Here is a 26,140-nt window from a genome sequence, read left to right on the forward strand (position 1 = left end):
TTATGATGAAAGACCAATATACAAGTACAAGAACACAACAAATATATAATTTATAATACTTTTATTCACCACATATATTACACGTAAGCAATACATGAGAGTTTTTATCAACAATATCACAGACAAAATTCATAATACTTTAATTGAAAAAAAGAAGAAAATAAATGATTACAGGTAATAAAATGTTAATGATCCGAGAAGAATCTGGCATATTGTAAAACTTGCAAAATAGTTTACACTAGCACGTGTACTCACATACAACACGTGCAAATGAATTAAAATGCTTTTTTTTTGCTAAGAAATCATGTTTGAATTTTAATAAAATATACAGTAAAAGAGAGAAGATACACTTATGTTATATAAAATGATTTTCAATCATAAGCCTCTATAATTACAGATTTTAAAAGAGAAAAACAAGAAATCTAACATGGGTCCTGCTCAATATACGAAGTTTGAATTGAAGTGAGTTCATGCCCATCCAAGTGTAAATATTTTGTCAAGTTTTTTATAGCAATTATTGTAAAACCATCAAGGTTTACACAAATAACGATTTGTAACGATATGAAGATCTATTAAATAACTTGTGTGCAAATTTCAGATCATTCGCTCAAAATTTCCTTAAATTGAAAAGGGTATATACGCTTTTAAGTTAAGTTTAAGTTTTGATTTTTAAATTAATTCTGAATATATTTCTTTGTTTCCGTTTTAAATGTATCTGGTTTATGTGTCACAGTTGGTCTATGTAAGATTTTTGACCTTAGTGGAAAACCTTTAATTCATATACTTGTGTTGCGTTTTTCGAGCTTTAAGCATTTTTCAAAAGCTTGTTTTCTGAACAACGTTGACAAATAAAGGTACCCAATTCATTTTGAACAACTTCCTTAGATAAGAATGATACATTCAGATTGACAAAGCGAAATCAGGAACAACATCGCAAGACGGTCGTTTCTTTTCCAAGTCAGTTTCTTTCTTTCCAAATATAGAAACGAGTTTTTTCGAGACAGTCATCAGAGAGCTCCTCCGCCGTCGTAGTATCGTTGATCTTTGTTGTTGAGTTATTTTTGCATCTCTTAATAATGCCTGATAAGCAATGCTGATTGGCATAAACACATCAGCTGCCGAAACCTCGTAAAACTGGCAGCCATATTCTAGCGCGAGCTCGTGACCTACATCTACACCAACTTCTCGTCTGTGTTCGAGATCTCGTTTGTTAGCAAGAAGCAGCATTGGAACGATGAATGGGGATTTCATCTTGTGAAGAGAGTGAATAATGTGTCGAGCTACTTCAAATGTCTCTTTTACACAAATATCATAAATCACTATAAATCCATCTGCCCATTGTACATGAGACTCGGACGGATTATTTTTTCCCTGAAACAGTGAATAAGCATGATTGATTGATTGATTGATTGATTGGTTGGTTGGTTGATTGCTTGCTTGCTTGATTGATTGATTGATTGATTGACTGACTGACACACTGACACACTGATTGGTTTACTGATTGGTTGATTGATTGATTGAGTGAGTGAGTGAGTGGTTGACTTATTGATTAATTGATTGATTGATTGATTAAGTGAGTGGGTGAGTGAGTGAGTGATAATATAATTATGATGTTGGTTGTCAGAAAAGAGGCATTGTGCTCACCGTCAAATACATTGCCATTTGAGCAAAATATGAACATGCATTGCCATTTGAATAGTAAAAGGACAGTTCATTTACGTTTGTGTAAACCAAAAATGTATTTCCATTTGAGTAAAAAAGAAAAAATATATTGCCGTTGAACGAAACAAAGGGATGTAAATACTGACATTTTAGTAAAAATGTAATGCATTACAAAACGGACATATTTTGCTATTTGAATAAAAACGGGAAATATATTGCCCGTTTAAGTAAATAAGGAATAAAATGTATTGCAATAGCTTTTTTTACAATTTGAGTAAAACAAGATTAATCAAAAATAAGTCATACACTTCGACTACATGTATCCAATATTTCGATATCTGTAAGATAATCTTCTTGTTTGATGCTGGATCTGTACAACAAATCTGAAAAAACAACAAGATAAAAAATAAATACAGTCTTGAGTCTTGACTCAGTATACAAAATAAGTCACCTTTGTGACACACTTTCCATATCCTATTTTATTTGATCAATTGCATGCTTGGTGGTTATATTAACAAATTTTATAATGCAAATAAATTTCTCGAATTTTGATTGACTTACAAGCTGTGTCGTATCTGACATATGCACATGCATACAACTAGATTGTTTAAGCCAATATCTCCATTCAAATATCATAGTTTCACTTATATGGTTGAAAGTTACACCGCAATGACGACAATATGCTTTATTAAATTACTTTTTTATTTCCAGGGCTGACTTAGTTTAGATTAAACTTTTTTTTTAGCTAGATTGCGACACAAGTTATTGCACTTTCTTGTCCGCTTCCTGGAACTAACCAGTACTGGTGTCATCTGAGGAATCATGATCGTTACCCGAGTAGGGCTCGAACCCATGTTACCTTCCTTGAGAGACACTGGCGCACTCCGCCGGTTTGATATCCCCAAATTCATAATGGACCGTTAAAAAATGGACGCTGGGAAAGTCCATTTAAGAAATTGTGCAGGTTAAGAGTACACAGTACAGGATGGATAGTTCAGATATTCTTGTACAGAATATACATGTACAGAGTTCATAGAACATGCTTACGATTGTACCGTAAAAGCGTGATGTACAACCAATACGTAAATTTGTAACCAGGGGTTGAAAAGAAAAATATTTATTTATTAAAGTCTCTTTCTGACTTTGAATAATAACATGTTGTTAAGTATAAACATAACTATGTAATGAAGTTTTAATATTTAATTTTATATTACCTATATCCGAATTATATTCACCAATGAAACGTTTTGTCAAGAATCTCACTGTGACCGCTGAAAAAAATAAAAAGAGACAGCATTGTAAAGAGGATATTCATTTTTCTCTCTAAATACAGAATTAATTTCCATCTAGTGGTATGAAAATAAATTTCATAAGTGGCGGTAAAATATGATACTTTTCATACCACAAGATGAAAATATATCTTGTATTTATAGAAAAACTTGAATTTTCTGTTTAGTATACATGTATACATTTTCTTATTTTGAAATTACAATTTGGGGGAAAAAAATCCGTTAAATTTTGTGTACTGGCAGAGTTTAGGAGAAAGTAATCCAGCAAGACACCAGTGAAAACATGGAAAATATGTTTTACTGCAGTGAAAAATAATTTTCTACAACAATATTTTTCAATATTTCATTTATTAGAATATAATGAAGAATGATTCTGACGTTTTTTATCTTTAATTATTGAGTCTGAATTATTCAGAATGCATCGGGTAATGATCTACTTCTGATATCACGGTATATAAGTCAAACTATAAAATATATGAGCCGCGTCATGACAAACCCAACATAATGGGTTTGCGACCAGCATGGATCCAGACCAGCCTGCGCATCCGCGCAGTCTGATCAGGATCCATGCTGTTCGCTGTCAGTTTCTCTACTTGTAATAGGATTTGTAAACGATCAGCATGGATCCTGACTGCGCGGATGCGCAGACTGGTCTGAATCCATACTGGGCGCAAACCCATTATGTTGGTTTTGTCGTGACGCGGCTCATATGTATTTGAAATGAAACTACAACAGATCTATTGTAAAACATCAATGGTTTTCGTATATCAACATTCTATCAAGTTTACCATCATCTATTGAAAAAATCTCTACAAAAAAAATCTACAAAACATACAAACAAGAATTATGTAAACACTTTGTCAACTATTTATATATACTTACAGAATGTTTGCTAATACATATTTTTCTATTTATGAACATAAGCATTTAAGAAAAGAAATAAGAAAATACAATTAAGTCAAACGGTAAACATTAACTCAATTTTGGTCGACTTATTTAAAAGTCCATAGATCAATATTTGTACAAATCAATTAATCAAGTCAATAATAATATTGTGTCCCATGGGGGATACGCAGTTTTGATATGTTGGATTAAAGTTTTAGACAGTCTTAGCTATCACGATAACATTATATAATTACGGAAGTTAATGAGGTTATAATACTTTATAACAGCTGTCCTATCTCCAACTATCAACGTTCAAGTAGACGCAGAATATCTGAAATGCCGCAGAATATACAAACTTATCACTTTTCAAATATGAAATTTTAATTAACGAGCCGGTGTGAAGATATGTTGATGTTTTATGCATGTATATTTTTTTCAACAACTTGAGATAAAGTTTAAGTTTCGGGCTCTAGATATGTTAGAATACACATGAATTTCTTTTTACAGTTAACTGAGGAAAACAGCACACCAAAAACAACATTTTTTTTTATTTGGGGATCGAACTTGCTCATGATAAATTTAGAGAATTTCTAAGCACCAACTGAATAAATAAGTGCCTTTTGATAATTCAAAACATGAATTGATTGCAATCACATTAATCACAAAGTTATGTATAGACCTACAATTTATACCCATTACATAGTCATACCACCGTGTTATAAATATATACACAAGTAACACCCGACCCCAAGGAGAACGGGAAATAAGTGTTTAGCATATTCCGGTTGTCCTCGTATTAGTTACTCAGTTAATACGTTTTGGTTAGGTTTTATGTTGTTGTTGTTTGTTGTTGTGTGTTTTTGTTGTTGTTTGTTTGTTTTTTTGTTGTTGTTGTTTTTTTTTTTTTTTTGGGGGGGGGGGGGGGCGTATGTGTGGCTCGGGTGCACAAAAAGAAGCCGGTGGAGTCCGAAGGGGTTTAACCGTCTAATTGTTAGTAGCAGGCACACGCTGAACGTTTGTCCAAAATCAAAGACTACAATATTCGCACTGCTATTTTAAAGTCAGCAGGTATGAAAAATTTCGATGTTAGAATTGTTTGATTGTTTATTTTCCTTCTTTACCTTTATTGTGAAAATATACTCCGTTCACCTATTGTTAAAAAAACATTAAGTTTGTGTGGAATTTTGCAAATATTGCACATTTTTTCTTGAGATTTGTTTTCTTTGGCGCCTTCATATGTGATGTAATTTACTTTTTCCGGAAACGCAAATCTTTCACCGACTCAATATAACTGAACACGATTCGCAGGTTCCGCCCTGCTATAATCAACGTTACTCATACTCTATCTTATTTTAGCGTCAATAAAATTACATGTATATAACTGATCAATAAACGACGATTACTTAAGTATCTGATGAAGTGTCTATTTGACAAAAATGGCGACATTATTCTGATAATCATTATACTTACAAACACACACATGACCTTACAGCCATTCATAATTGTATTCAGAATAAAAAAAATAATTAATGTACAAAAGACATTTAACATTGGAAGTTACAGACAAGGAGATAAATCATTCTTTTACTTTGTAACATACTAAAATATTACCCTTTATCCACAAAATGTGCACTTTTACTATAGTTAAGAAACTTTGTTATGATAATTATACAAAGGTTAATACTTTTATTTCCTCCATTTTTTTTTAAAGCAAAACACATTATTTAACAAGTATACAGAGGTACGGTTTGAAATAAGACTTAATTGTTCGCCGCAGAACGTTGTAAAAAGTTGGATGTTAGAATGAACCAATGCATTCTATATGCAAATATTGCAGTCTTACTATAAAATATTGAATAACTTGTCTATAAACAAAATTTATATCAAACAAAATACAATGTTAATGCCAAATTTGAAGACTGGGTGATTTCGACTCAAAGAAACATAAAATACTTTGAATCGTAATGGAATCAAAGATAAAAAACACCCTTCTATATTGTATTGAATACACAAGTTACTATTGCTTCTTAATTGTAAAATGATTTATATCTAACACACACAATCAAATTCTTCGGTTTTTATGGGATTATTATCACTTATAAATGAGCACATTTAAGTGTATTTAAATTGATTTTCATTTTGAAAAAGAAAAATTGCCAAATTCTTTTAAAATGAAAGGCATATGTTTACACTTTTATAATTATGATGTTTCATTGACTGTACATGTTTCTCTTAACAAATTCATTCTTTAATATATACTCTTATAATGTATAGCTAATTTACTTTTAGTTTAAATATATAATTTTAAGCTAATTAAAATCACTTAAATTAAGTTCGCCCCTTAGAGATAACAATTCCTGATGTCCTAAATAAGCAGGTTCGTGACCCGAGCAGGGCTCCAACTCACTAAACCACGATCCTCGGGTTGAGCAGCAGACACCTTAACCACAAAGCACCAGCTTCTTCATAAAAGCATAGTTTCATAAGCACATTTAATTTAATTAATTAGACTTACATCGAGAAGATCTTTGATAAGCAATGTCAACAATATGAAATCAGACTGTAATTTACATTTCTCAAATCATAAAGACAAAGATAATTTCTTATTCTCGTGAACAGACCATACTTGAGAGAAATCAAATCAGATCTTTGAATTTATCAATTCCTTTTCCAGGGAACGATTTTATTTCAATTATAATGTTACACGTGCAACAAAATATAAAACACATAATGCAGAAATACTAAAAGGGAAAGTAACCACACATCTTACCTGATTTCCCAACATTTTTGTCCCCGAAAACCGCAATACGCAAGGATGTCATACTTCCATATTTTCGACAGAATCATCACATTACGGAAGATATTTCATACGGACAGATACGCTGTAACATTTAACAACAGCTAAAGCCGGGATCAAATTTTATCCAGATAGGAAATACACTCCGCGACGGTATTAAATTTTCAAACCTTATGAATTTGACTATATTTGCTAAATTTCCATATTCTCCAATATCACATGTCGAGTATTACAGCGTCTATATTAGCTTTTAAGCAAACAGAGGTATGTTTACTATCTCTTATTAATCTGTGGACGTAGCTAGCGAATGCATTACAAAGATTTATTGTGTTATCTGGGGGCCAGGTTAAATAAGTATTTCATTTAATAGAAGAAATCTATTAAAAGGGTCATGATTTAACTCAGTGGGGTTTTATTGTTTTATATAGAGACGCTTCATTTGATCTGTTATGTTACCTACATGTACGTTGCAGAAGTCAATCAAGTGCTTATGATCAGCATCAGCGCACAACCTGCAATAAACATATTCATGAAATAAAATTTTAAAGTTTTAAAGGTCTTTCGGTAGACCTACAATTCCTTACAGAAATGCGAAATGCAGTTACCTAAAAAGATTTGTAGGACATTGCTAACACGGTGATTGTTGTAAAAGGGTGAAAATGACTGCGATGACATAATTAAAGTTCTGCAAAATGGTGCCCCACTAAAATAGTTCACAAAATTGTCATAAAATAAATTAAATGTATAACAAACGGGTACTTGATACTAATTTGGTTCTTGAAGGTCAACGGGAAATTATTTCATGATATTTTACTATTATTGGCAAGATAAATCAGCCAAATGCCTGTATGCTTTTGAACAAAGGCGTTTGGCACATTTGTCTTGCCAATAATAGTCAATTAAATTATCATAAATTATCTCCCCTTGATCATCATGAAGAAATGAACATTTTTATTTTTTGATCCGCGTTTAAGGCCCGTTTATTTCAAGAAAACAATACAAACATGATAACTATAGCATTTTTCTTCTTCTTCTTCCAGTATAAGAGCCGGGATCCAAAAGGAACGTAATGAGGCTCTGCGAAACTATGTACATGGTGAGATGGAACACTCTTCCTCTCAGCGATAAAAGTTGTAAAAACTGATAAAAATTTATTTACAGAGACGTTGTGAAGTGAATTTAGATGGAGGCCGGCAGGCGCGCGCGGAAAGCATCCAACGTTTCCGCGGCGGTGACTGTTGATGCCAGGCCATTCCAGTCAACAATTGTCCTGGGGAAGAAGGTATTTGTATACATCCTGCCAGTGGTGCGTTCTTGGTAGAAACGTATACGTGTTCTACTGTCACTGGTGTTCTTCTTGGATTGGTTACTCAGTGGTAGGTACTTGTCCTTGGGGATGTCTACTAGGTCATGTTGAATGCGATAGAGCATGCCTAACCTTGCTTCCTTCCTTCTCTGTTGGAGGGTGTTCCAATCCAGGCTCCTCAGCATTCCTGTCATACATCCGGGTGTTCTGGATTTATAGTCATTTTTGACAAAACTGGCTGCACTTTTCTGGATCTGCTCAAGTGAATCTATGTGTGTCTGAAGATGAGGATCCCAAACCGTTGCTGCATATTCAAGACCTGGGCGTACAAAAGTTGCTGCTTTCAGTTGTGGTGTACAATCCTTCATGTTTCTCCTCACAAATCCCAGTGTTCTGTTTCCTTTGGCAGCTACATTCTGTATGTGCTTGTCCCATGAGAGGTTGTTGGAGACACTTACACCAAGGTATTTGCTGTGGTCCACTGATTGCAGGACTTGGCCATGAAGTATATATTGTTCCAGTGCTTCAAGATCCTGCTGCAGCCTTGCCTTGCCTTGTCATTTGTACTCTTGATGACCCTGTACATGAGGCTGTCGTCCGCAAAGAGTCGGATGTCAGATGATGTGCAGTCAGGCATGTTATTTATGAAGGCCAGGAATAAAAGTGGACCTAGTACGGTTCCCTGGGGAACGCCAGATATAACATCATCTTGGTCAGACTTGGTGCCTTCAAGGACTACCTGTTGCTTGCGGTTACTCAGGAAGGTTTTGATCCACTGGCTTAAGGGACCTCTCACGCCATAGAAATCTAGCTTGTAGAGGAACTTTGTCGAACGCCTTCTCGAAGTCGAGTAGAATGGCGTCTACTTTGTTACCCGCTGAGAGATACTTCGCGATGGTGTCAACTGTTGTTAAAATTTGAGTTTCGCATGAGCGACGTTTCCTGAAACCATGCTGGTTGTCTCTCAGTATATGGTTGGTGTCAAAGTGTGACATTATATTACTGTGGACAATGTGTTCCAGGATCTTGCAGGTGATCGATGTAAGTGAGACGGGCCTATAGTTGGCCGGGATGTGTGTATCTCCCTTTTTGTAGATGGGTACTACATTTGCATCTCTCCAGTCCTGAGGTACTTCAGAAGAGTCTAGGGAAAACTGGAAAAGGCGGGTAAGTATTGGTGCCAGTTCAGCAGCAGCTAAATGGAGGAACCGGGTCGGAATCTCATCAGGGCCTGCAGCTTTAAATTTATGGCAGTTAAGATTTTGGAGTAATTTCCGTACTCCTGGTTCCCTAACTGTAATAGATGGCATGCTGGGATGGCTACTTGGTCCCTTGTCAGGTAAGTTCTCTGTGGGTTCTCGGGTGAAGACAGAGCTGAACTGCTGGTTCAGTATACTGGCCTTGCTCTTGCTGTCACTCCGAATGAAACCAGCAATATTCTTCAGGGGCGCTACACCAACTATTTCCTGACCCTTGCTCTTGATGTAGGAATAGAACTTCTTTTTGTTGGCTGGACTACTGTCACTGATGATGTCTTGCATATACTGCCGGCTTGCTCGTCTTGTGTGCCACTGGACTTCTTTTTGCAGTCGCTTGTAACGATCTCTGTCTCGTTTGGAGTTTGATTTCCTAGCTTTCTTAAAGGCTTTTTGTTTCCGTCGAATGCTTCTTTTGATGGTGGAATTCATCCATGGATTTGTATATTTAGAACAAGTGAGTTTAGATGGTACTCTCTTGGTTATAATTTCTGTGATGTTTGTTTTAAAATCATGCCACATCGATTCAATGTCTGTGTATGGGGTGTTCTGGAATTCGGTTGCTAGAGTACGGGTGTCTTCTTTGATGGCATTAAGGTCCGCCTTCTTCCATAGTAGTATTTTCCGTCTTGCTGGGCGTGGATGGTATGTTTGGATCGAAGTGTCGAGGAGCACAATGTCATGATCGCTGTTCCCTATCGAGGGCATAGGTTTACATCTCATCTTGAAGCTGGAGTGGGTGGTCAGGATCAGATCTAGTATCTTGTCTTTCCTGGTTGGAAAATCCACTTATTGTTCTAGGTTGGAGTCAGCTATCATATCTAGGAAGTGTTTGCTGGTGCTCTGTGGGTACTGGGATCCAGATATATCAAGAGTTTTCCAGTCTATGTCTGGTAAATTGAAGTCGCCCCCAATAATAAATATGCTGTTCTTCGATTTGGACTTCAAACTGCTAATCTCTTCTGTTGATTTTGAGAGGTATTCAGAATCAGTCCTGTTTGGTGGTCTGTAGTAGGTTGCTTTTGTGATGTTTTTGGATCCTGACTTGATGGTGCCACTAACCAGTTCTGTGTTACTGCTCTTGTAGATGTCGTGTAGCAGGAGATGTTGTTTTGCCGCTATAAGGACTCCACCATGGGGGTTTTCAGGTCTGTCTCTCCGCTGTATGTCATAGCCAAGGTCACTTGGCAGTATTTCGCTAGAGGCAACTTGACTGTCCAGCCAGGTTTCTGTGCCTAAAATAACATCTGGGTCGCAGTCTAGTATGATTGACTCAAGGAGTTTCCCTTTCTTACGTAGGCTCTGGAAGTTTATATTAAGAAGGCGTAGCATGTTTTTCTTCGCGGTGGATTTGGCTGAGGTTTGCTGAGGCTTAGGTGAGGAGGTAATTATGTTTGCACCAGAGAGGTTGAAGGTAGAGTTGCTGTGTTCAGTACTCACGCTAGATCTGGACTGCATTGATATGTCTGAAACACTGTATGAAAAAGAGGGGTTGGGTTGATCATTTACATGAACAAAATTACTATTACCAGTTTAATATATATAATATTCATCAATTTTGTTTTTGAAAAAGCTGTTTAAGGGGAGATTATTTCATGGTAATTTGGCCATTGTTTTAGTGGCAAGACAAATTTGCCGTCTGTGCTTTGGGGGTAATTTTGAATAATCAGTAGTTTTATTACGTACAGTAGTTCTTTTTTGCATTTTTTTGCCTTGAAACACATTTATATAATATTGTAATATAAATTTTAAATCATCTTGCTTAAACAAAATACATGTTTATGAAACGCTGCTTTAATTACCACTAAACAGTACAGTACCCATTCATTTGATCACAATGAACTTTTTAGATAGTGCATGTGTTAAACTTTTAATGTGGGTATATATATGTCAGATGACGTTACTTTTATTTTAAGCGATGACATTTTGGCGGGTGATTCCTGATCAAGTAAACGATTTTTAACTTATGTATAAAGAAAACCAAGCGTCCAATAACCAAGATTTCGAGAAAACTAAAAAAAAAACGAGGAAGTGTACATCATTTTTATTTTATACAGCGTGTAGATTTTGACAACACAGGTAAACATTTTCATAAAGCAGTTTAGTTAATTTCCGGTTAATTACTACAAGATTTTCTCTGATACTTTTCCTTTTAAATTCTAAAAAGATGAGAAATATGTGGTACATTGTTCGGATAAAATAATTTCGCCGGCGCGGTGACAGTGTGACTGTGTGAAGGTAAATAAAACAGTTAACACAGTTCTGCCTTATGTTTTGTATGTACATTCTTTTTATAACAAGTTATATCAAATCAATAATAATATAACTCATTTCATTTGACTAAGTTTAACTTTATAACAAATACGGTAGCTTTCTACCTAATCAAGTGTGAACGGTTTGACCCATTTTACAGACTTGTTTTTGTTTTTCTGTCAAACTTGGAAAAAACAGAATTTTTCATCACAAAATTAACCCAATGCTTTTTATTTTTACAAGTCTGACTAGTAACTTAACATGCTGAATGAGTGTGATGGATTTGCCAAAGTTTAAATTTGGAGCAGTTGATACAAATTTAAATTACATGAAATAAAACATATACATGTATACATGTTTATCACATACCCGTGCTGATTTTGGAACTCTGTAAACTGGTATTGCACGACTGTGCATAAATTTTGATGTGATGTCATTTGCCTTATAGAAACAATAGGGTAAAGACACACTAAATGTTAGCATTACACTATAGGACAATAGGTGTGTCAATGAAAAATGATTCTTTGCACTTTAAACAGTCTTTGTATCATAGTTTGGGGACCTTTCTGTAGAAAATTTGTCAGAGTTAAATCGTATACAAATACATGCACATTGCGTTAACTATAGTGCAGGTATATGTTACCCCCACTCCAGAGCATGCCCATTGATTGGTTCATTTTTGCTGGGGTTATTTATTGTGAAGACAGAGAAAGGGAAAGCAATAGAAATGTCATATTCAGATGCTTGTTCATTGGTTACTTTTTTCTGGGGTTTCATATTGTGACTTAAGGGATTGTGTTTTTATGTTTGACTATGATACCAAAGAGAAGTATGCCCTCTCTTACTAATCAGATAGCCTCGTGTTTTGATGCTTTTTCTATTACTTATTTCGGGTATGTGATAAATAGAAACATTATATTCATGTAGGTTCATTACTGGATTTATTGAAATTGTTTAATAAAATAATGTTTTGCTTGCCCGAGGCTTTTTTTTAACTTGTTCATGAATGCCTGCTAGTTATAATTAGAATTGATTGCTAAGCAGTTTCAAGTACATGTAGACTGATGTAGATGTTCAATAAATTCAGTATTGAGCCTACAGTCATCCAATATCCTTACATACACAATATAATTACAATCAAGTACAAAAAAGGACTTAGTAGAAAACTATGAGCTTTTTTAAAATAACTTTTTTACTTGAGGATAATAAATCTATATTATAGATGTTTGTACTGTATTTAATGATAGAAAAACTTATTGCCTCGCAACTAAAACCCCTGTCACACTAGGTCAGCGTTCTCACAGCGTCCAAAGAAAATTCAGAATGCCGAGATGAGTGCAGTAACATCGCCACAGCATCACTATGGCATCATAGTGGCATCACATAGAACACCAACCAATGGCGAGCATTTTAAGCATGCTCAAAACAAAAGCCTACCCTCAACGTTTTGATAGGAGTGCAGTAAGTTTGTCGTAGCAACTCAGTAGCATCTCCTACAACACAACAGGAGCGTCTTGAAAGCATAAAAGGAAGGCCGAATGAACTCGGCAGTTATCCACAACGCTTGTATGGAGATTGTGCGGCGTCTCTTCCATGCTTATACTGTGTGTGCACAGCGCTATTACGGAGCTTTACAATTTCACTGCAGTGTTAGCTCCGTAAAAGTGCAGTGGAAGCTCAAGGAATGCAGTAGAAGCGCATTTCGAATGCAGACAATCGCTAATTAAAACGTTTTGAAGCTCCTAATCATCGCTGTGATTGCAATGAGGATACCGTGAAGTCTCCATGTTATCAAAAATATCTCATTTTTTTATTGCTATCCCATGGTGCTTTGTTAGTTAAAGCACAGTCTAGTGTGAGGCTGAGGGCCTCAAGTTAACAGTCACTACATGTAGTTATAAGTACAAAGAATTTTACTTGTAAATATTTTTTGTTGATTTGTTATTCTTAATAGAAGTTGGAACACGACACTCATTGTGGCAAAATCTGTTATATTGTGTTTTATACAAGGAAAATATGTGTGAAATAGTATATTTAAATGAGATGATTTATTTCCCTCATGGAAAAAATTACCATCCTTGATTTTATGTCTTTTGGTGAAATTGTACCTTCTGATTAATTTCATTTTGATCTCTGTTTAGTTTTCTGTTAAAGCTGCATGCATCCAGATAAGTCAAAATATTTCATGAAAATCAAACTTCAGAAAAAAAAAAGTACTAAGGATTTAAGAAAAGTACTCAAGAATAATTAACATGCTATTTATTGTGTGATTAATGACTGACTTTGCAGTATTTATCACCATATTTTTACTGTTTGGCTAATGCAGTTAGGGATATTTTTGCATATTTTGACTGCTTTTTGGTATTTAGTGACAGAGATTAAAAGTGCTGTTTGTTATGTATAAATGACTTTCTTTGTTCCCTTCACAATATTTTACTTTTAAACACATTTTCAAAATATCCATGAAAATTAGCATGAATTTGGATGCATTATTCTTGAAATGATTTACAGTTTCTTTGAAGAAAAATAATTAATTCTTACCCAGGAGGAACAATTTAATGTGTTAAGTATTTGCCACCAGTAAAGAGCTAGGGCAGCGTACTTATTGGTCAGTTATTCTCAAGGCCATTATGTCCTAATCCCCCCACCTCCAATGGTATACCAGGACCAGGGGAGATAAGTGAAATTGTTACATTTAGTCTGTACCAGCATTGACAGATCTATGTGGTGGTTTCGATTTGGTGCCAAAATAGATGGGGATGGGGGGAGCTATGTCCAACTCTTGAGTGTGGGTGCAATTATTGACAATTAAGGGGTATATTACCTGACTATCCCTGAAGGCAGGGCCTTTACCAGGGGTTTGATATTACAAAAGTGCCACTGTTCCCCAGTGATGGAACCTTTAATGTTATACAAATATATTGACTTGTGCATGTATTACAATAATTACGGAGGAGGAAAGATATTGACACATCTTTTTCATAAAATCTTGTAAGCATTTTGCAGTCTTATAATACATACATGTATGTATATAATACAGGTATTTCAGGTGTTCAGCCATTAGATACTGATCATGGCTCTGTTTGAAGGATGCCAGATTGTTTTAGATCTGACCACAGCAGTCAGGTTTAAGGAGAAGACTCAGATGAGGAAAGACATTACATCCAATGGAGGAATTGTGTCTTTCATTGTCACTAAGAAGGTAAAAAATTACATCTATATACTAGGTAAACCATATTATATTCTGGTACAAAACCAAGTGTCTGACTAAATGACATAAGTAGTTACATGTACCTTTGTGATACATTTTAGCAGGAAAGGCTATACTACATGTACCATAATTATACCCCAAATGAAAATGGGTCATTTTCATAAACAAATTGAAAAAAAAATAATAAGGTAACATAGAATGTTTTGTTTAACTGAAAAGAAAAAAAAAATGTTTTATTTTGTGTGATTTTGTAAGAAATATTACAATTTACTATTTTCAGGGGCACTAAATAGTAAATACCCAAATATACCCAATTACACCCAAATATACCCAAATATAGCAATATTCATTTTTGTTTGTATAAAATACAGATTATAATTTGAAAATGAATCAATATTAATAAAAATAATATTACTTAGTCAGCTATAACTTTCATTCATTCCGTTAAAATGGGCAGTTTAAATGTTGTAAGAAAATAAACTTGTGACATTTGCTTATCTAGGTTCATTACTGAATATACTTGCAAATTAAAATAAAGATATGATAATATTTGTTGTCTACATTTAATTTTTAGCTCACCTGAGCATGCTCAGGGTGAGCTTTTAGGATCGATGATTGTCCGTCGTCCGTCCGTCCGTCGTCCGTTCACATTTTGTTGTTAACACTCTAGCTGTCGCATTTTTGCCTCAATCATCATCAAACTTGGTCAGGATGCTTATCTAGTTGATAGCTCAGATGAGTTCGAACATGGGTCATCTCGGATGAAAAACTAGGTCACAAGAGCTAAAAATAGAAAAACCTTGTTAACACTCTAGAGGTCTGGTCACATTTTTGCCTCAATCATCATCAAACTTGGTCAGGATGTTTGTCTAGGTGATAGCTCGGATGAGTTCGAACATGGGTCATCTCGGATGAAAAAGTAGGTCACCGGAACTACAAATAGAAAAACCTTGTTAACACTCTAGCGGTCACATTTTTGTCTCAATCATCATCAAACTTGGTCAGGATGCTTGTCTAGGTTACAGATAGCTCGGATGAGTTCGAACATGGGTCATCTCAGATGAAAAACTAGGTCACCGGAGCTAAAAATAGAAAAACCTTGTTAACACTCCAGCGGTCACATTTTTGCCTCAATCATCATCAAACTTGGTCAGGATGCTTGTCTAGGTTACAGATAGCTCGGATGAGTTCGAACATGGGTCATCTCGGATGAAAAAGTAGGTCACTGGAGCTAAAAATAGAAAAACCTTGTTAACACTCTAGCAGTCACATTTTTGCATCAATCATCATCAAACTTGGTCAAGATGCTTGTCTAGGTGATAGCTTGGATGAAGTTGAACATGAGTAATCCTGGATGAAAACCTAGGTCACCGGAGCTAAAAATATAAAAACCTTGTTAACACTCCAGCAGTCACATTTTTGCCTCAATCATCATCAAACTTGGTCAGGATGCTTATCTAGTTGATAGCTCGGATGAGTTCGAACATGGGTCATCTCGGATGAAAAACTAGGTCACAAGAGCTAAAAATAGAAAAACCTTGTTAACACTCTAGAGTAGGTCACAATTTTGCCTCAATCATCATCAAACTTGGTAAGGATGTTTGTCTAGGTGATAGCTTGGATGAGTTGGAACATGGGTCATCTCGGATGAAAAACTAGGTCACAGGAGCTAAAAATAGAAAACTCTTGTTAACACTCTAGTGGCTCTTGTTTTGATCCAAATATCCTGTAAATTGGTCTGAAAGTTTGTTTTGATGATTTCTAAGTCAAGTTCGAACATGGGTCATCTTGGATGAAAAACTAGGTCACACCGCCCAAATATGGAAAAACCTTGTTAACATTCTAGTGGTCACATTTTCGACTCAATTATCATCAAACTTGGTCAGGATGCTTGTCTAGGTAATTGCTCGGATGAGTTCGAAATCGCATGTGAAACTAGGTCACTGGAGCTAAAAATAGAAAAATCTTGTTAACACTCTAGTTGCTACTGTTTTGATCCAAATATCCTGGAAATTGGTCTGAAAGTTTGTTTTGATGATTTCTAGGTCAAGTTTGAATATGGGTCACCTGGGTAAAAAACTAGGTCACACTGCTCAAATATGGTTAATCCTTGTTAACACTGTAGTGGTCACATTTTTCACTCATCTGTCATGAGACTTGGTCAGAATGCTTGTCTAGGTAATTGTTTGGATGAGTTTGATGGGTCAGGTGAGCGATCTAGGGCCATCATGGCCCTCTTGTTTAGAGTATTATTAAAATTTTGTTGAAATTTCATACAAGTGTCCATCACATTATTTTTTTTTTGAAAATTTAATATAGCTTTAATGAAGTGTACTGTACTGTATTTGGGTATATTTTGGTTCAAAACACAATGATAGGAAAATGTATATTTGGGTATGTTTGTCTTTGTTTGATCAATCTCAGTGAAAGTGTATATTGTAATTCATAATTAAAACAGCACTTTTTTTTGTATAAAACATTCATTTTTGGTATATTTGAGCAATATTTGGGTATATTTGGGCAATATTGGCAATATTTAGGTGTATTTGGGTATATTTGGGTATTTCATGCTGCCAACTATTTCTATGTGTCAAAAATTATTACAGCCACTACTCTATATATAGAGGATATTTGTTTGTTTCAGTGTAAGATCGAAAAATATTTCACCGAGTGAACACCAGATGCAATATTTTCCACGAGTGGCGTAGCCACGAGTGAAAATATAATAGCTGGGGTTCACTAGTGAAATATTATTTGATCTTACATGTAAAACAAACAAATTTTCTGTTTATTTCATGATTTTTTAACGATTTTTACACCATTTTACTGATTTTTGCCGCGTAACGTCATGCTCTTATCTTCATGACGTCATGAAATAATGACGTCACAATGTTGAAGCAAAATATAATTCCATGATTATTTTTAGATTTTAGATGTTTTTCAGCACAACGTTCGTAAATATTTACAAACTACAGTTATCACGTACATTTTTTATTATGATTGACTACAATTCCGCTGAAAAAAACATTCATTAATGATAAATATTTTATTTTTACGCCAAATATAGTTCGGCTACTGTGAAATTATATTTGGTAATCATTACTGTGAAATTATCAGAATATAATTAACCGTTATAATTCAGTAATCTACTGCAAAACATGTAATAAAATGTCATAACTCAGAAGTTTTAGGCATTGTAAAACAGTATGACTGTCACATACAAGATACAGATCCATAGCTCCATACTAAGTTTAAGGTCACATTTAGAGGTCAAAAGTATCTAGTAAATGGTATCTATAACTTGTGTCAACTCATTATTTTTGTTATTTCTTTATATATTGTGAGATTCTGTAGGAAAAAAAGACAGCATGTAAATTGTTTTATCAAAACCTGTTTAAGCTTGACATCATTAAATTTTAGAGCCTGTAAATTTACTTAATAGTTAATGCCTTGACAAATTGCTCTTTTTTTTATTTATTTTATGTAGAGTACACATGTTGTATGCAATGATGCAGAAAAAGCAGAGTTCTCATATAAATGCAAAACGGCTGCCAAGTATGGTATTCCGGTTGTTTCGGTTCCCTGGATAAATAAGAGCATTGAAGCCGGTCACCTGCTGAACACAGATGACTTCCTGGTCATGGGAATATCAAAATCTGAGGCTCTTAAGGAAGGAAAAATATCAGGTAACTTTTATCTTAAGCAAGTTATACTATTAAACTTTTGACAGAATAAAAATTTTGTGCATCAGTTGTTTTTTTTTGACATGCTATCATGCTATTATATTCTTGATTGTTGAGAATTTTCTTCCTACTGAAAAAATGTCATACTTTAAAACTTTGGAGTTTATGCTTGAGCTCAGACATGATGTTGTACTGGAGAACTGACATGATGTTGTACTGGAGAACTGACATGATGTTGTACTGGAGAACTGACATGATGTTATACTGGAGATCTGACATGATATTATACTGGAGGTAAGACATGATGTTATACTGGAGGTCTGACATGATGTTATACTGGAGGTCTGACATGATGTTATACTGGAGGTCTGACATGATGTTATACTGGAGGTCTGATATGATGTTATACTGGAGATCTGAGATGATGTTATACTGGAGTTCTGACATGATGTTATACTGGAGGTCTGACGTGACATTATACTGGAGTTCTGACATGATGTTAGACTGGAGGTAAGACATGATGTTATACTGGAGGTCTGAGATGATGTTATACTGGAGATCTGACATCTTTTATACTGGAGTTCTGACATGATGTTATACTGGAGGTCTGACATGATATTATATTGGGATTCTGATATGATGTTATACTGGAGTTCTGATATGATGTTATACTGGAAGTCTGACATGATGTTATACTGGAGGTCTGACATGATGTTATACTGGAGGTCTGACATGATGTTATACTGGAGTTCTGACATGATGTTATACTGAAGGTCTGACATGATGTTATACGGAGATCTGACATGATGTTATACGGGAGATCTGACATGATGTTATACGGGAGGTCTGACATGATGTTATACGAGAGGTCTGACATGATGTTACATTAGAGGTCTGACATGATGTTATACTGGAGGTCTGACATGATGTTATACTGGAGGTCTGACATGATGTTATACTGGAGGTCTGACATGATGTTATACTGGAGTTCTGACATGATGTTATACGGGAGGTCTGACATGATGTTATACGGGAGGTCTGACATGATGTTATACTGGAGGTCTGACATGATGTTATACGAGAGGTCTGACATGATGTTACATTAGAGGTCTGACATGATGTTACATTAGAGGTCTGACATGATGTTATACTGGAGATCTGACATGATGTTATACTGGAAGTCTGACATGATGTTATACTGGAGGTCTGACATGATGTTATACTGGAGGTCTGACATGATGTTATACTGGAGTTCTGACATGATGTTATACTGAAGGTCTGACATGATGTTATACGGGAGATCTGACATGATGTTATACGGGAGATCTGACATGATGTTATACGGGAGGTCTGACATGATGTTATACGAGAGGTCTGACATGATGTTACATTAGAGGTCTGACAATGATGTTATACGGGAGGTCTGACATGATGTTATACGGAGGTCTGACATGATGTTATACGAGAGGTCTGACATGATGTTACATTAGAGGTCTGACATGATGTTACATTAGAGGTCTGACATGATGTTATACTGGAGGTCTGACATGATGTTATACTGAAGGTCTGACATGATGTTACACTGGAGTTCTGACATGATGTGATACTGGAGGTCTGACATGATGTTATACGAGAGGTCTGACATGATGTTTATACGGGAGGTCTGACATGATGTTACATTAGAGGTCTGACATGATGTTATACTGGAGAACTGACATGATGTTAGATAGGAGATCTAACATAATGTCATACTGGAGAACTGACATGATGTTAGACAGGAGATCTGACATGATGTTATACTGAAGGTCAGATATGATGTTAGACAGGAGATCTGACATAATGTTTTACTGGAGGTCTGACATAATGTTATACTGGAGGTCTGACATAATGTTGTTCTGGAGGTCAGACATGATGTTGTTCTGGAGATCTGACATGATGTTGTACTGGAGAACTGACATGATGTTGTACTGGAGAACTGACATGATGTTGTACTGGAGAACTGACATGATGTTATACTGGAGGTCTGACATAATTAGACATAATGTTGTTCTGGAGATCTGACATGATGTTGTACTAGAGAACTGACATGATGTTGCACTGGAGAACTGACATGATGTTATACTTGAGGTCTGACATAATGTTATACTGGAGGTCTGACATAATTAGACATAATGTTGTTCTGGAGATCTGACATGATGTTGTACTGGAGAACTGACATGATGTTGTACTGGAGATCTGACAAGAGAAAACTGACACAAATAAGTACAATGGGCTTGTAGCGACAAGTTATTGGCAACAAGTTATTTAAAAAAAAATGCTATTTGTAGCTCAGTTTTAACATCTTGATATTGAAAAGCTGTAAACTTTAAATTGACGGTTTCAGTTTCAAAGTAGGACAAAACCATTTAGTAAGTTAAGGGCCTAGAGATAAATGTCTTTTGGAATCACAGTAATCTGTTTATATAATCAGTAGCTCTGGTTTCATTAAAAAAATGAATATTTATCTTATTATAACAACCATTGTTTAAAACTTTCTTTCAGCCTCAAAATTTCAAAAGAAGGACAAAAAGAAAACAGTCAAACCATTTATTAATGTTGGCAGCATTAAAGTGTGGAAACCAGATGACAAAAATTGCCCATCTTTCACAAGGGAATTCCAAATTGCCAAGTTTGCACTCTTCAAAGGAGAGGTAAAAAGATATTACTTTTTCTTATTTTCAATAAAAAGAGCTTTTTTGAAACCTCTACCTGCTGGAACCTAAACAGACTACCCTTTGCCACTATCAGTGTAGAGCCAGGTCAGCCTGCACATTTGTACACTCTGATCAGGCTCTATACTGTTGGTAGCTCATGCTTGTGTTTTTATATTGAAATCCCTTAAATTATAAATGGACTGTTCCATTTTCAAAGCTGGCCTAATCCATTATGTATATACAGCAGGTGCAGGGTTAATTAGTGTCATGTTTAAATTAAAGTGTTGAATGAATAGTTTTCCTGAAAAATTGGAACTTTTTTGTCTTTTCTGTGTCATGTACATCTATAATATGATAATTAAGTCTGAATAGTAAAGGATACGGTCACTGTATTAAATATACATGTACAGTGTACTTGCTGTTCACCGTTGTGGGCTAGAATAGTTCGTCATAGAGGGCAAGACTGGTTTTAGGTCAAATGCTGTCTAATGTGTCTGAAATAATGTACTATAGACGGAAATCAACATTAATTTCCTTCACCAAAAGTGGAAAATCATTACAATATTAGCCTTACAGAGCTGTTATGACTGAAACTTACAAAAAAATTGAATATTGTTGTTCCCAAGAAAGAGAATAGATTTTAAGAAACTTATTTATTCATAGCCATATTGTGTATGAATATACTGTTTAAAAGCAGAACAACTTAAGATTTAAGTTAAATCTATATTGTGAACATATAGTTGTATATCTACAAATATCTTCAAATATAATTATATTGTGTAAGAATGTTATTTTATGCTTGATGATTTGAAGATTTATTCCCTTCTCTAGAAGTGTTCTGGTATATGATTATTTTTTGTTTCCCTCAGAAAAAAGAAAAGAAGGTACAGAAGACATTTACTGTACTGGAAGTGCATGTTGATGAACATTTCAGGACAGGTAACTCTGATACAAACCATAAATACAGAGTTGCCTCCCATACAGGAATGTTGAAGACTGTGGAAGTAAGTGCTGGTTTGCCAAATTATTATGATATGTCATAATCAATTATCTTTTCTAGTACGAATGAAATAACTTTATGCATGTATGAAAGAATTAACTTATATGTAAAAGTAAACAGTTTTATACCCAATTTTTTTTCAAAATCATTGTCACAGATTTCTAATAACTTAAGATGTCACAGTGTTTCACCGATAACTTTTGTCCTGATTATGTAAGTGAGACTTAAGCTACATTTAATTTTATTAATAAGAAAGTGTGTGGTTTACTACACCTTTTGAAGTATGGCTTTGAAAGTCAATATACTAATAAATGCCATCTTCATCTCAACTTCCACTGCCCAACTAGCTCAATATATAGAGCATTTTACTGCAAATCAGACGACCCTGTTTGATTTGGGGACAGAAATGGTCACTTCAGTTGTGGTTTATCATGAAATCCTTTCTACTGTCATTTGCTCTGTACCTCTGCTCTGACATCTTTCAAAATAATAAGTAGTTTCTTGTGAAAGTGGAGTGCACCATCCTATAAACTTCCATACTAAAGGATATTGCCCTGTTATTGCAGCATGCTGTATGATGTAACAGTTGTTCTATTTTTTATCTACAGAAAGGTGGACCAGGTACTACAGAATATAGATACTGTAATACAGTTGATGAGACACTGGCTGTATATAGCAATCTATACAGACAACAACAACAACAACTGGGTATGACCTTGACCCATGACCTTTTCTCGAGACATATTGGATCCGAAAAATTTAAACAGGTATGTCTGGTAACAGTATATGACTATATATTATTTCCTGATAATATCATTGGGAAAATTGTAAGATAACTTAATATCAAAGTAAAAAATTACAACAAACTCTTGCACAAATAAAAAAACATTTGTTATTTAATTTTCAATGATATATAATTATGTTTTCTAACAATATATATCAAATTAAGTAGTAATTTATGTACATTAAGAAACATTTTAGAATTATTGGAGCAGATATTGTAACACTTACGTAGATTAGGTCTATAAAAAGATTAACTTAAGACTCTAACCAATAATTGAGTCTTAAATTTATACACTAACCAATAATGATGGGCATATGTGCTTGAGTGAATAAGGTCCTTGACTTCTTACTGCTAGCCCATCCCGGCTTGGGTTCAAATCCCACCAGTGACTTTGGATTAAGCTATTCAGCTAGCTTAGGGAACGTTGGTGGTTCTACTCCAATGCCTGTTTGTTCATGCATGGAGGGGCACCTGCAGTCTTCTTTAACCAGTTAGCACTAGGAAAGTTGCCATATGACCTTTACAGTGTAGGTCCAATATAAAAACTGTACCCCAAAAAAAAGGAACTATAATGGAAAGCACTTCACTGTTAGATAGATTATGAAGTAAAAAGGAGAATGTCACCTATAATCTTATAGATTTTGGCACATTTTAGCTTGAAATTATTTGTTTTGAAAAAAAACAACTGATGTAAGCAAGAGGTTAACATCAAGAATTAATCTCTTTCAATGGTTATATTATGTGCTAATACTTGTTGAATTTACTATTGACTGGTAAAAAGTATTTTTCTATTAATACATATAAATGTAACTAGATGATGGTAGAGCTTGGATTAGAGAGTGGTAGTATGACAGAAGAGGTTGGTTGTCTGGTAGAACATATCTGGCTAGAGGCCAATGAAGAAGTGGAAAATGTCCTGTCCTGTGATGTCACAAGTATCAAAGAAGAACAGGTACTTAATATTTACATTGATTTAAATTTTTTTAGCTCCTCCTGAGCACAAAGAGCATACATGTACTTCAAGGTGAATTCTTGTAAAAACTGATATTCATAGTCTGTGTTTTGCATTTAGCATATTGTGTTGTCATCCTCAATTTCTTTAAACACATTTCCTTATCACATGGTAGATTTTTACTAAACTGCAGGAATGATCCTGAAGGGACAGTCCATGAAAATCATATATTAAATGATTTCAGTTTGATAAATATGTAGGTCACAGTACCTGAAAATAGACTTTAAAACTGAAGTCTTTAAAGATCTTCAATTCAGAAACTACATTGCCATAAGCTTTGATACTCGCATGTAGCAATACCTTATGGTTTTATACAAAAGTAATATTAACCATGACTACAGGGTCAAATTTGTCCGCCCTTGGGGTCATTTAGCTTACATAGACTATAAATATTTGTGTATGAACTACACAGCTTTGTGATTAGATATTTGGCATTTAGCATTGTGTTAGTACAGACTTCTACAAAAGTCATTTTATTCATGGTCCTGGGGCCCATCATGTAATATAATAGATTTACGTTGAAGACCAAAAAAAGCATATTTTGAGATAAGTGCATTCAAAGATAAATTGTAGAATTAAACGAAAGTCATGAGGTAATTCTTCGGTAAATTTTCAGGTTGAAAAAGCAGAAGCCATTTTGAAACAGATCAAGTCAGCCCTAGATACGAATGATGATAGTAAAATACCCAAACTGATGTCGGATTTCCATTCTACACTACCTCATGATAAGCTGCATCAAGCAGTGACACCAACTAAATACTGGTTGTCAAGGAAACTGGACCTCTGCCAGGTAAGTTTTCTACTAAAATTTCCATGAAAAAAAAAAAATAAAATAGATTTTTTTTTTACGATTATACCTTTACCTTTTTTAGAATGAGATAAAATTAACAAAAAAAAAAAAAAAATCACAACATGCTAATTAAATCTTACAACTTCAATAATTATGTAAAAAAATTACTTGCACAACCTGATTTTAGGGTGCTTTCTTAGTGCAAACATGACTATTTGAAGACTACTCGAAGTAAAGGAAGAGTTATTTTTCTCAGTCTAGTATCGGCATCGCCATCACACTTTAGTCAAGTTTTTGGGTGCAAGTTGGTATCTCCAAAATTACTAAAGGAAATGGGTTGAAACTTCACTCACTTGTTCTTTGTGATTATCTTGCTTGATGGACACAGGTTCTTTAGTTCTTAGGTATCTTTTTATCAGAGTTATGCCCCTTTTCTTACTGTCAAGCACTGAGAATAGTCAATTTGGCTGTCTTACGGACAGTTCTTATTCATATTGATTCTTGAAAACATGAACTTATTAATAGTCAGAAGTAAGACAAACTTATTTGTTTTTGCAGTTGGTAAGAGATATGATATCTGTTAGTGAGGCCACAAACTTTGCCATGAGAACTAGCACAGTAGCTAAATATAGGTCTCTAAGATGTGGGATAGATTGTTTGAGCCCTTCTAGTACAGAATACCACACAGTTAAACAGCTGGTCAGCGATTCAATAGTTGGGTAAGCCTATTAAATTTGAATGATTCCCCAACATAAAAAAAACAACTTTTCTTTAAAATGCACAATATGTTTCAGAAATCCATATCTTTTTTAATTCTTTTTATAAATGTCATACTGTGGTTCATGAGTTTAATAACATTTTAATAATGGATTAAGGGCATGTTAGATGTTTAACAACTGAACAAAGTAGCGCTGAATGTGCAGTATATGTGTCGTAAAGGTAGCAAAATGTAAACAAAGCAGTATTTTGACTTGCATACAAATTACTAACTCATTATATTTATATCCATTGCCAATAGAGCTAAAGGAGAAAAAGACAGTTCATGTATATGATAAATTAGTATTAATTTGGAACCTGATACCAAAAAAAAAAAAAAAAAAAAAAGAGAAAAAAAATGATAGCATTTCTTTGGCATAATGCACCTTTAAGCAACTTTTCTCCATTTCATGTTAATTTCTAGTAAAAACATATGTATTGTAATTGATATAATATTACATAATGGTTTTAATGAAGTCAGAGGCACTTTTATTCCATGGAAAAGATATGCTCATTGATATCAACAAGGTAGGATTGTTATGATAAGAATTTTATGCATACAACATTATCAGATGTGACATCATGTCACATGGATTTTGAATATTCACACATTTCTTTATTTATCTGTTACTCACCAGAGATGAGCATATTATACAGCCAAGGAAAGCATGACACCAAACGTTAAGTCACTTGCTCTTCATCTCTGTTGGTTCGAATCCCATCAGGGATTTGGATGTTTTAAGTGAGGAAAATACTTAGCTAG

At 34.6% G+C, this 26,140-nt stretch overlaps 2 protein-coding genes across 4 annotated transcripts in view; one reads left to right on the plus strand and one right to left on the minus strand.

Annotated features, from left to right (window-relative positions):
- Positions 1–44: 44 nt before the first annotated feature.
- LOC132751019 (ras-related and estrogen-regulated growth inhibitor-like protein) lies at positions 45–6,831 on the minus strand. The gene is made up of 4 exons (XM_060741117.1): positions 6,607–6,831; positions 2,877–2,933; positions 1,969–2,045; positions 45–1,371 (listed from the first exon to the last, which is right to left on the minus strand). Exons 1-4 carry the CDS (start codon positions 6,656–6,658, stop codon positions 901–903), a joined length of 657 nt encoding a protein of 218 aa, XP_060597100.1. The 5' UTR covers positions 6,659–6,831; the 3' UTR covers positions 45–900.
- A 4,375-nt stretch (positions 6,832–11,206) lies between these two features.
- The window catches only part of LOC132751015 (protein mono-ADP-ribosyltransferase PARP4-like), a 66,263-nt gene continuing 51,329 nt past the window's right edge, over positions 11,207–26,140 (plus strand). For all 3 annotated transcript variants that reach the window (XM_060741111.1, XM_060741113.1, XM_060741114.1), the window contains exons 1-9: positions 11,207–11,274; positions 14,489–14,650; positions 18,147–18,345; positions 20,884–21,032; positions 21,905–22,039; positions 22,644–22,802; positions 23,634–23,771; positions 24,448–24,621; positions 25,180–25,340. In XM_060741111.1, the coding sequence (XP_060597094.1) occupies positions 14,522–14,650; positions 18,147–18,345; positions 20,884–21,032; positions 21,905–22,039; positions 22,644–22,802; positions 23,634–23,771; positions 24,448–24,621; positions 25,180–25,340 (1,244 nt within the window). In that variant the 5' untranslated portion in view covers positions 11,207–11,274; positions 14,489–14,521. The remainder of the gene's footprint in view (positions 11,275–14,488; positions 14,651–18,146; positions 18,346–20,883; positions 21,033–21,904; positions 22,040–22,643; positions 22,803–23,633; positions 23,772–24,447; positions 24,622–25,179; positions 25,341–26,140) is intronic.

This window comes from Ruditapes philippinarum, unplaced genomic scaffold (genome assembly GCF_026571515.1).
Source record: "Ruditapes philippinarum isolate M1 unplaced genomic scaffold, ASM2657151v2 ctg1618_1_1_1_1, whole genome shotgun sequence".
NCBI classification, from domain to species: Eukaryota; Metazoa; Mollusca; class Bivalvia; order Venerida; family Veneridae; genus Ruditapes; species Ruditapes philippinarum.

What these genes read in the sequence shown, in the direction of transcription:
- LOC132751019 (XM_060741117.1), bottom strand. Translation starts at nt 6,658, where the DNA reads ATGACATCCTTGCGTATTGCGGTTTTCGGGGACAAAAATGTTGGGAAA. An exon ending in CAAAAATGTTGGGAAATCAG is followed by an intron (nt 2,934 to 6,606) that starts GTAAGATGTGTG and finishes TATTTTTTTCAG; the next exon opens with CGGTCACAGTGAGATTCTTG. An exon ending in TGAATATAATTCGGATATAG is followed by an intron (nt 2,046 to 2,876) that starts GTAATATAAAAT and finishes TTGTTTTTTCAG; the next exon opens with ATTTGTTGTACAGATCCAGC.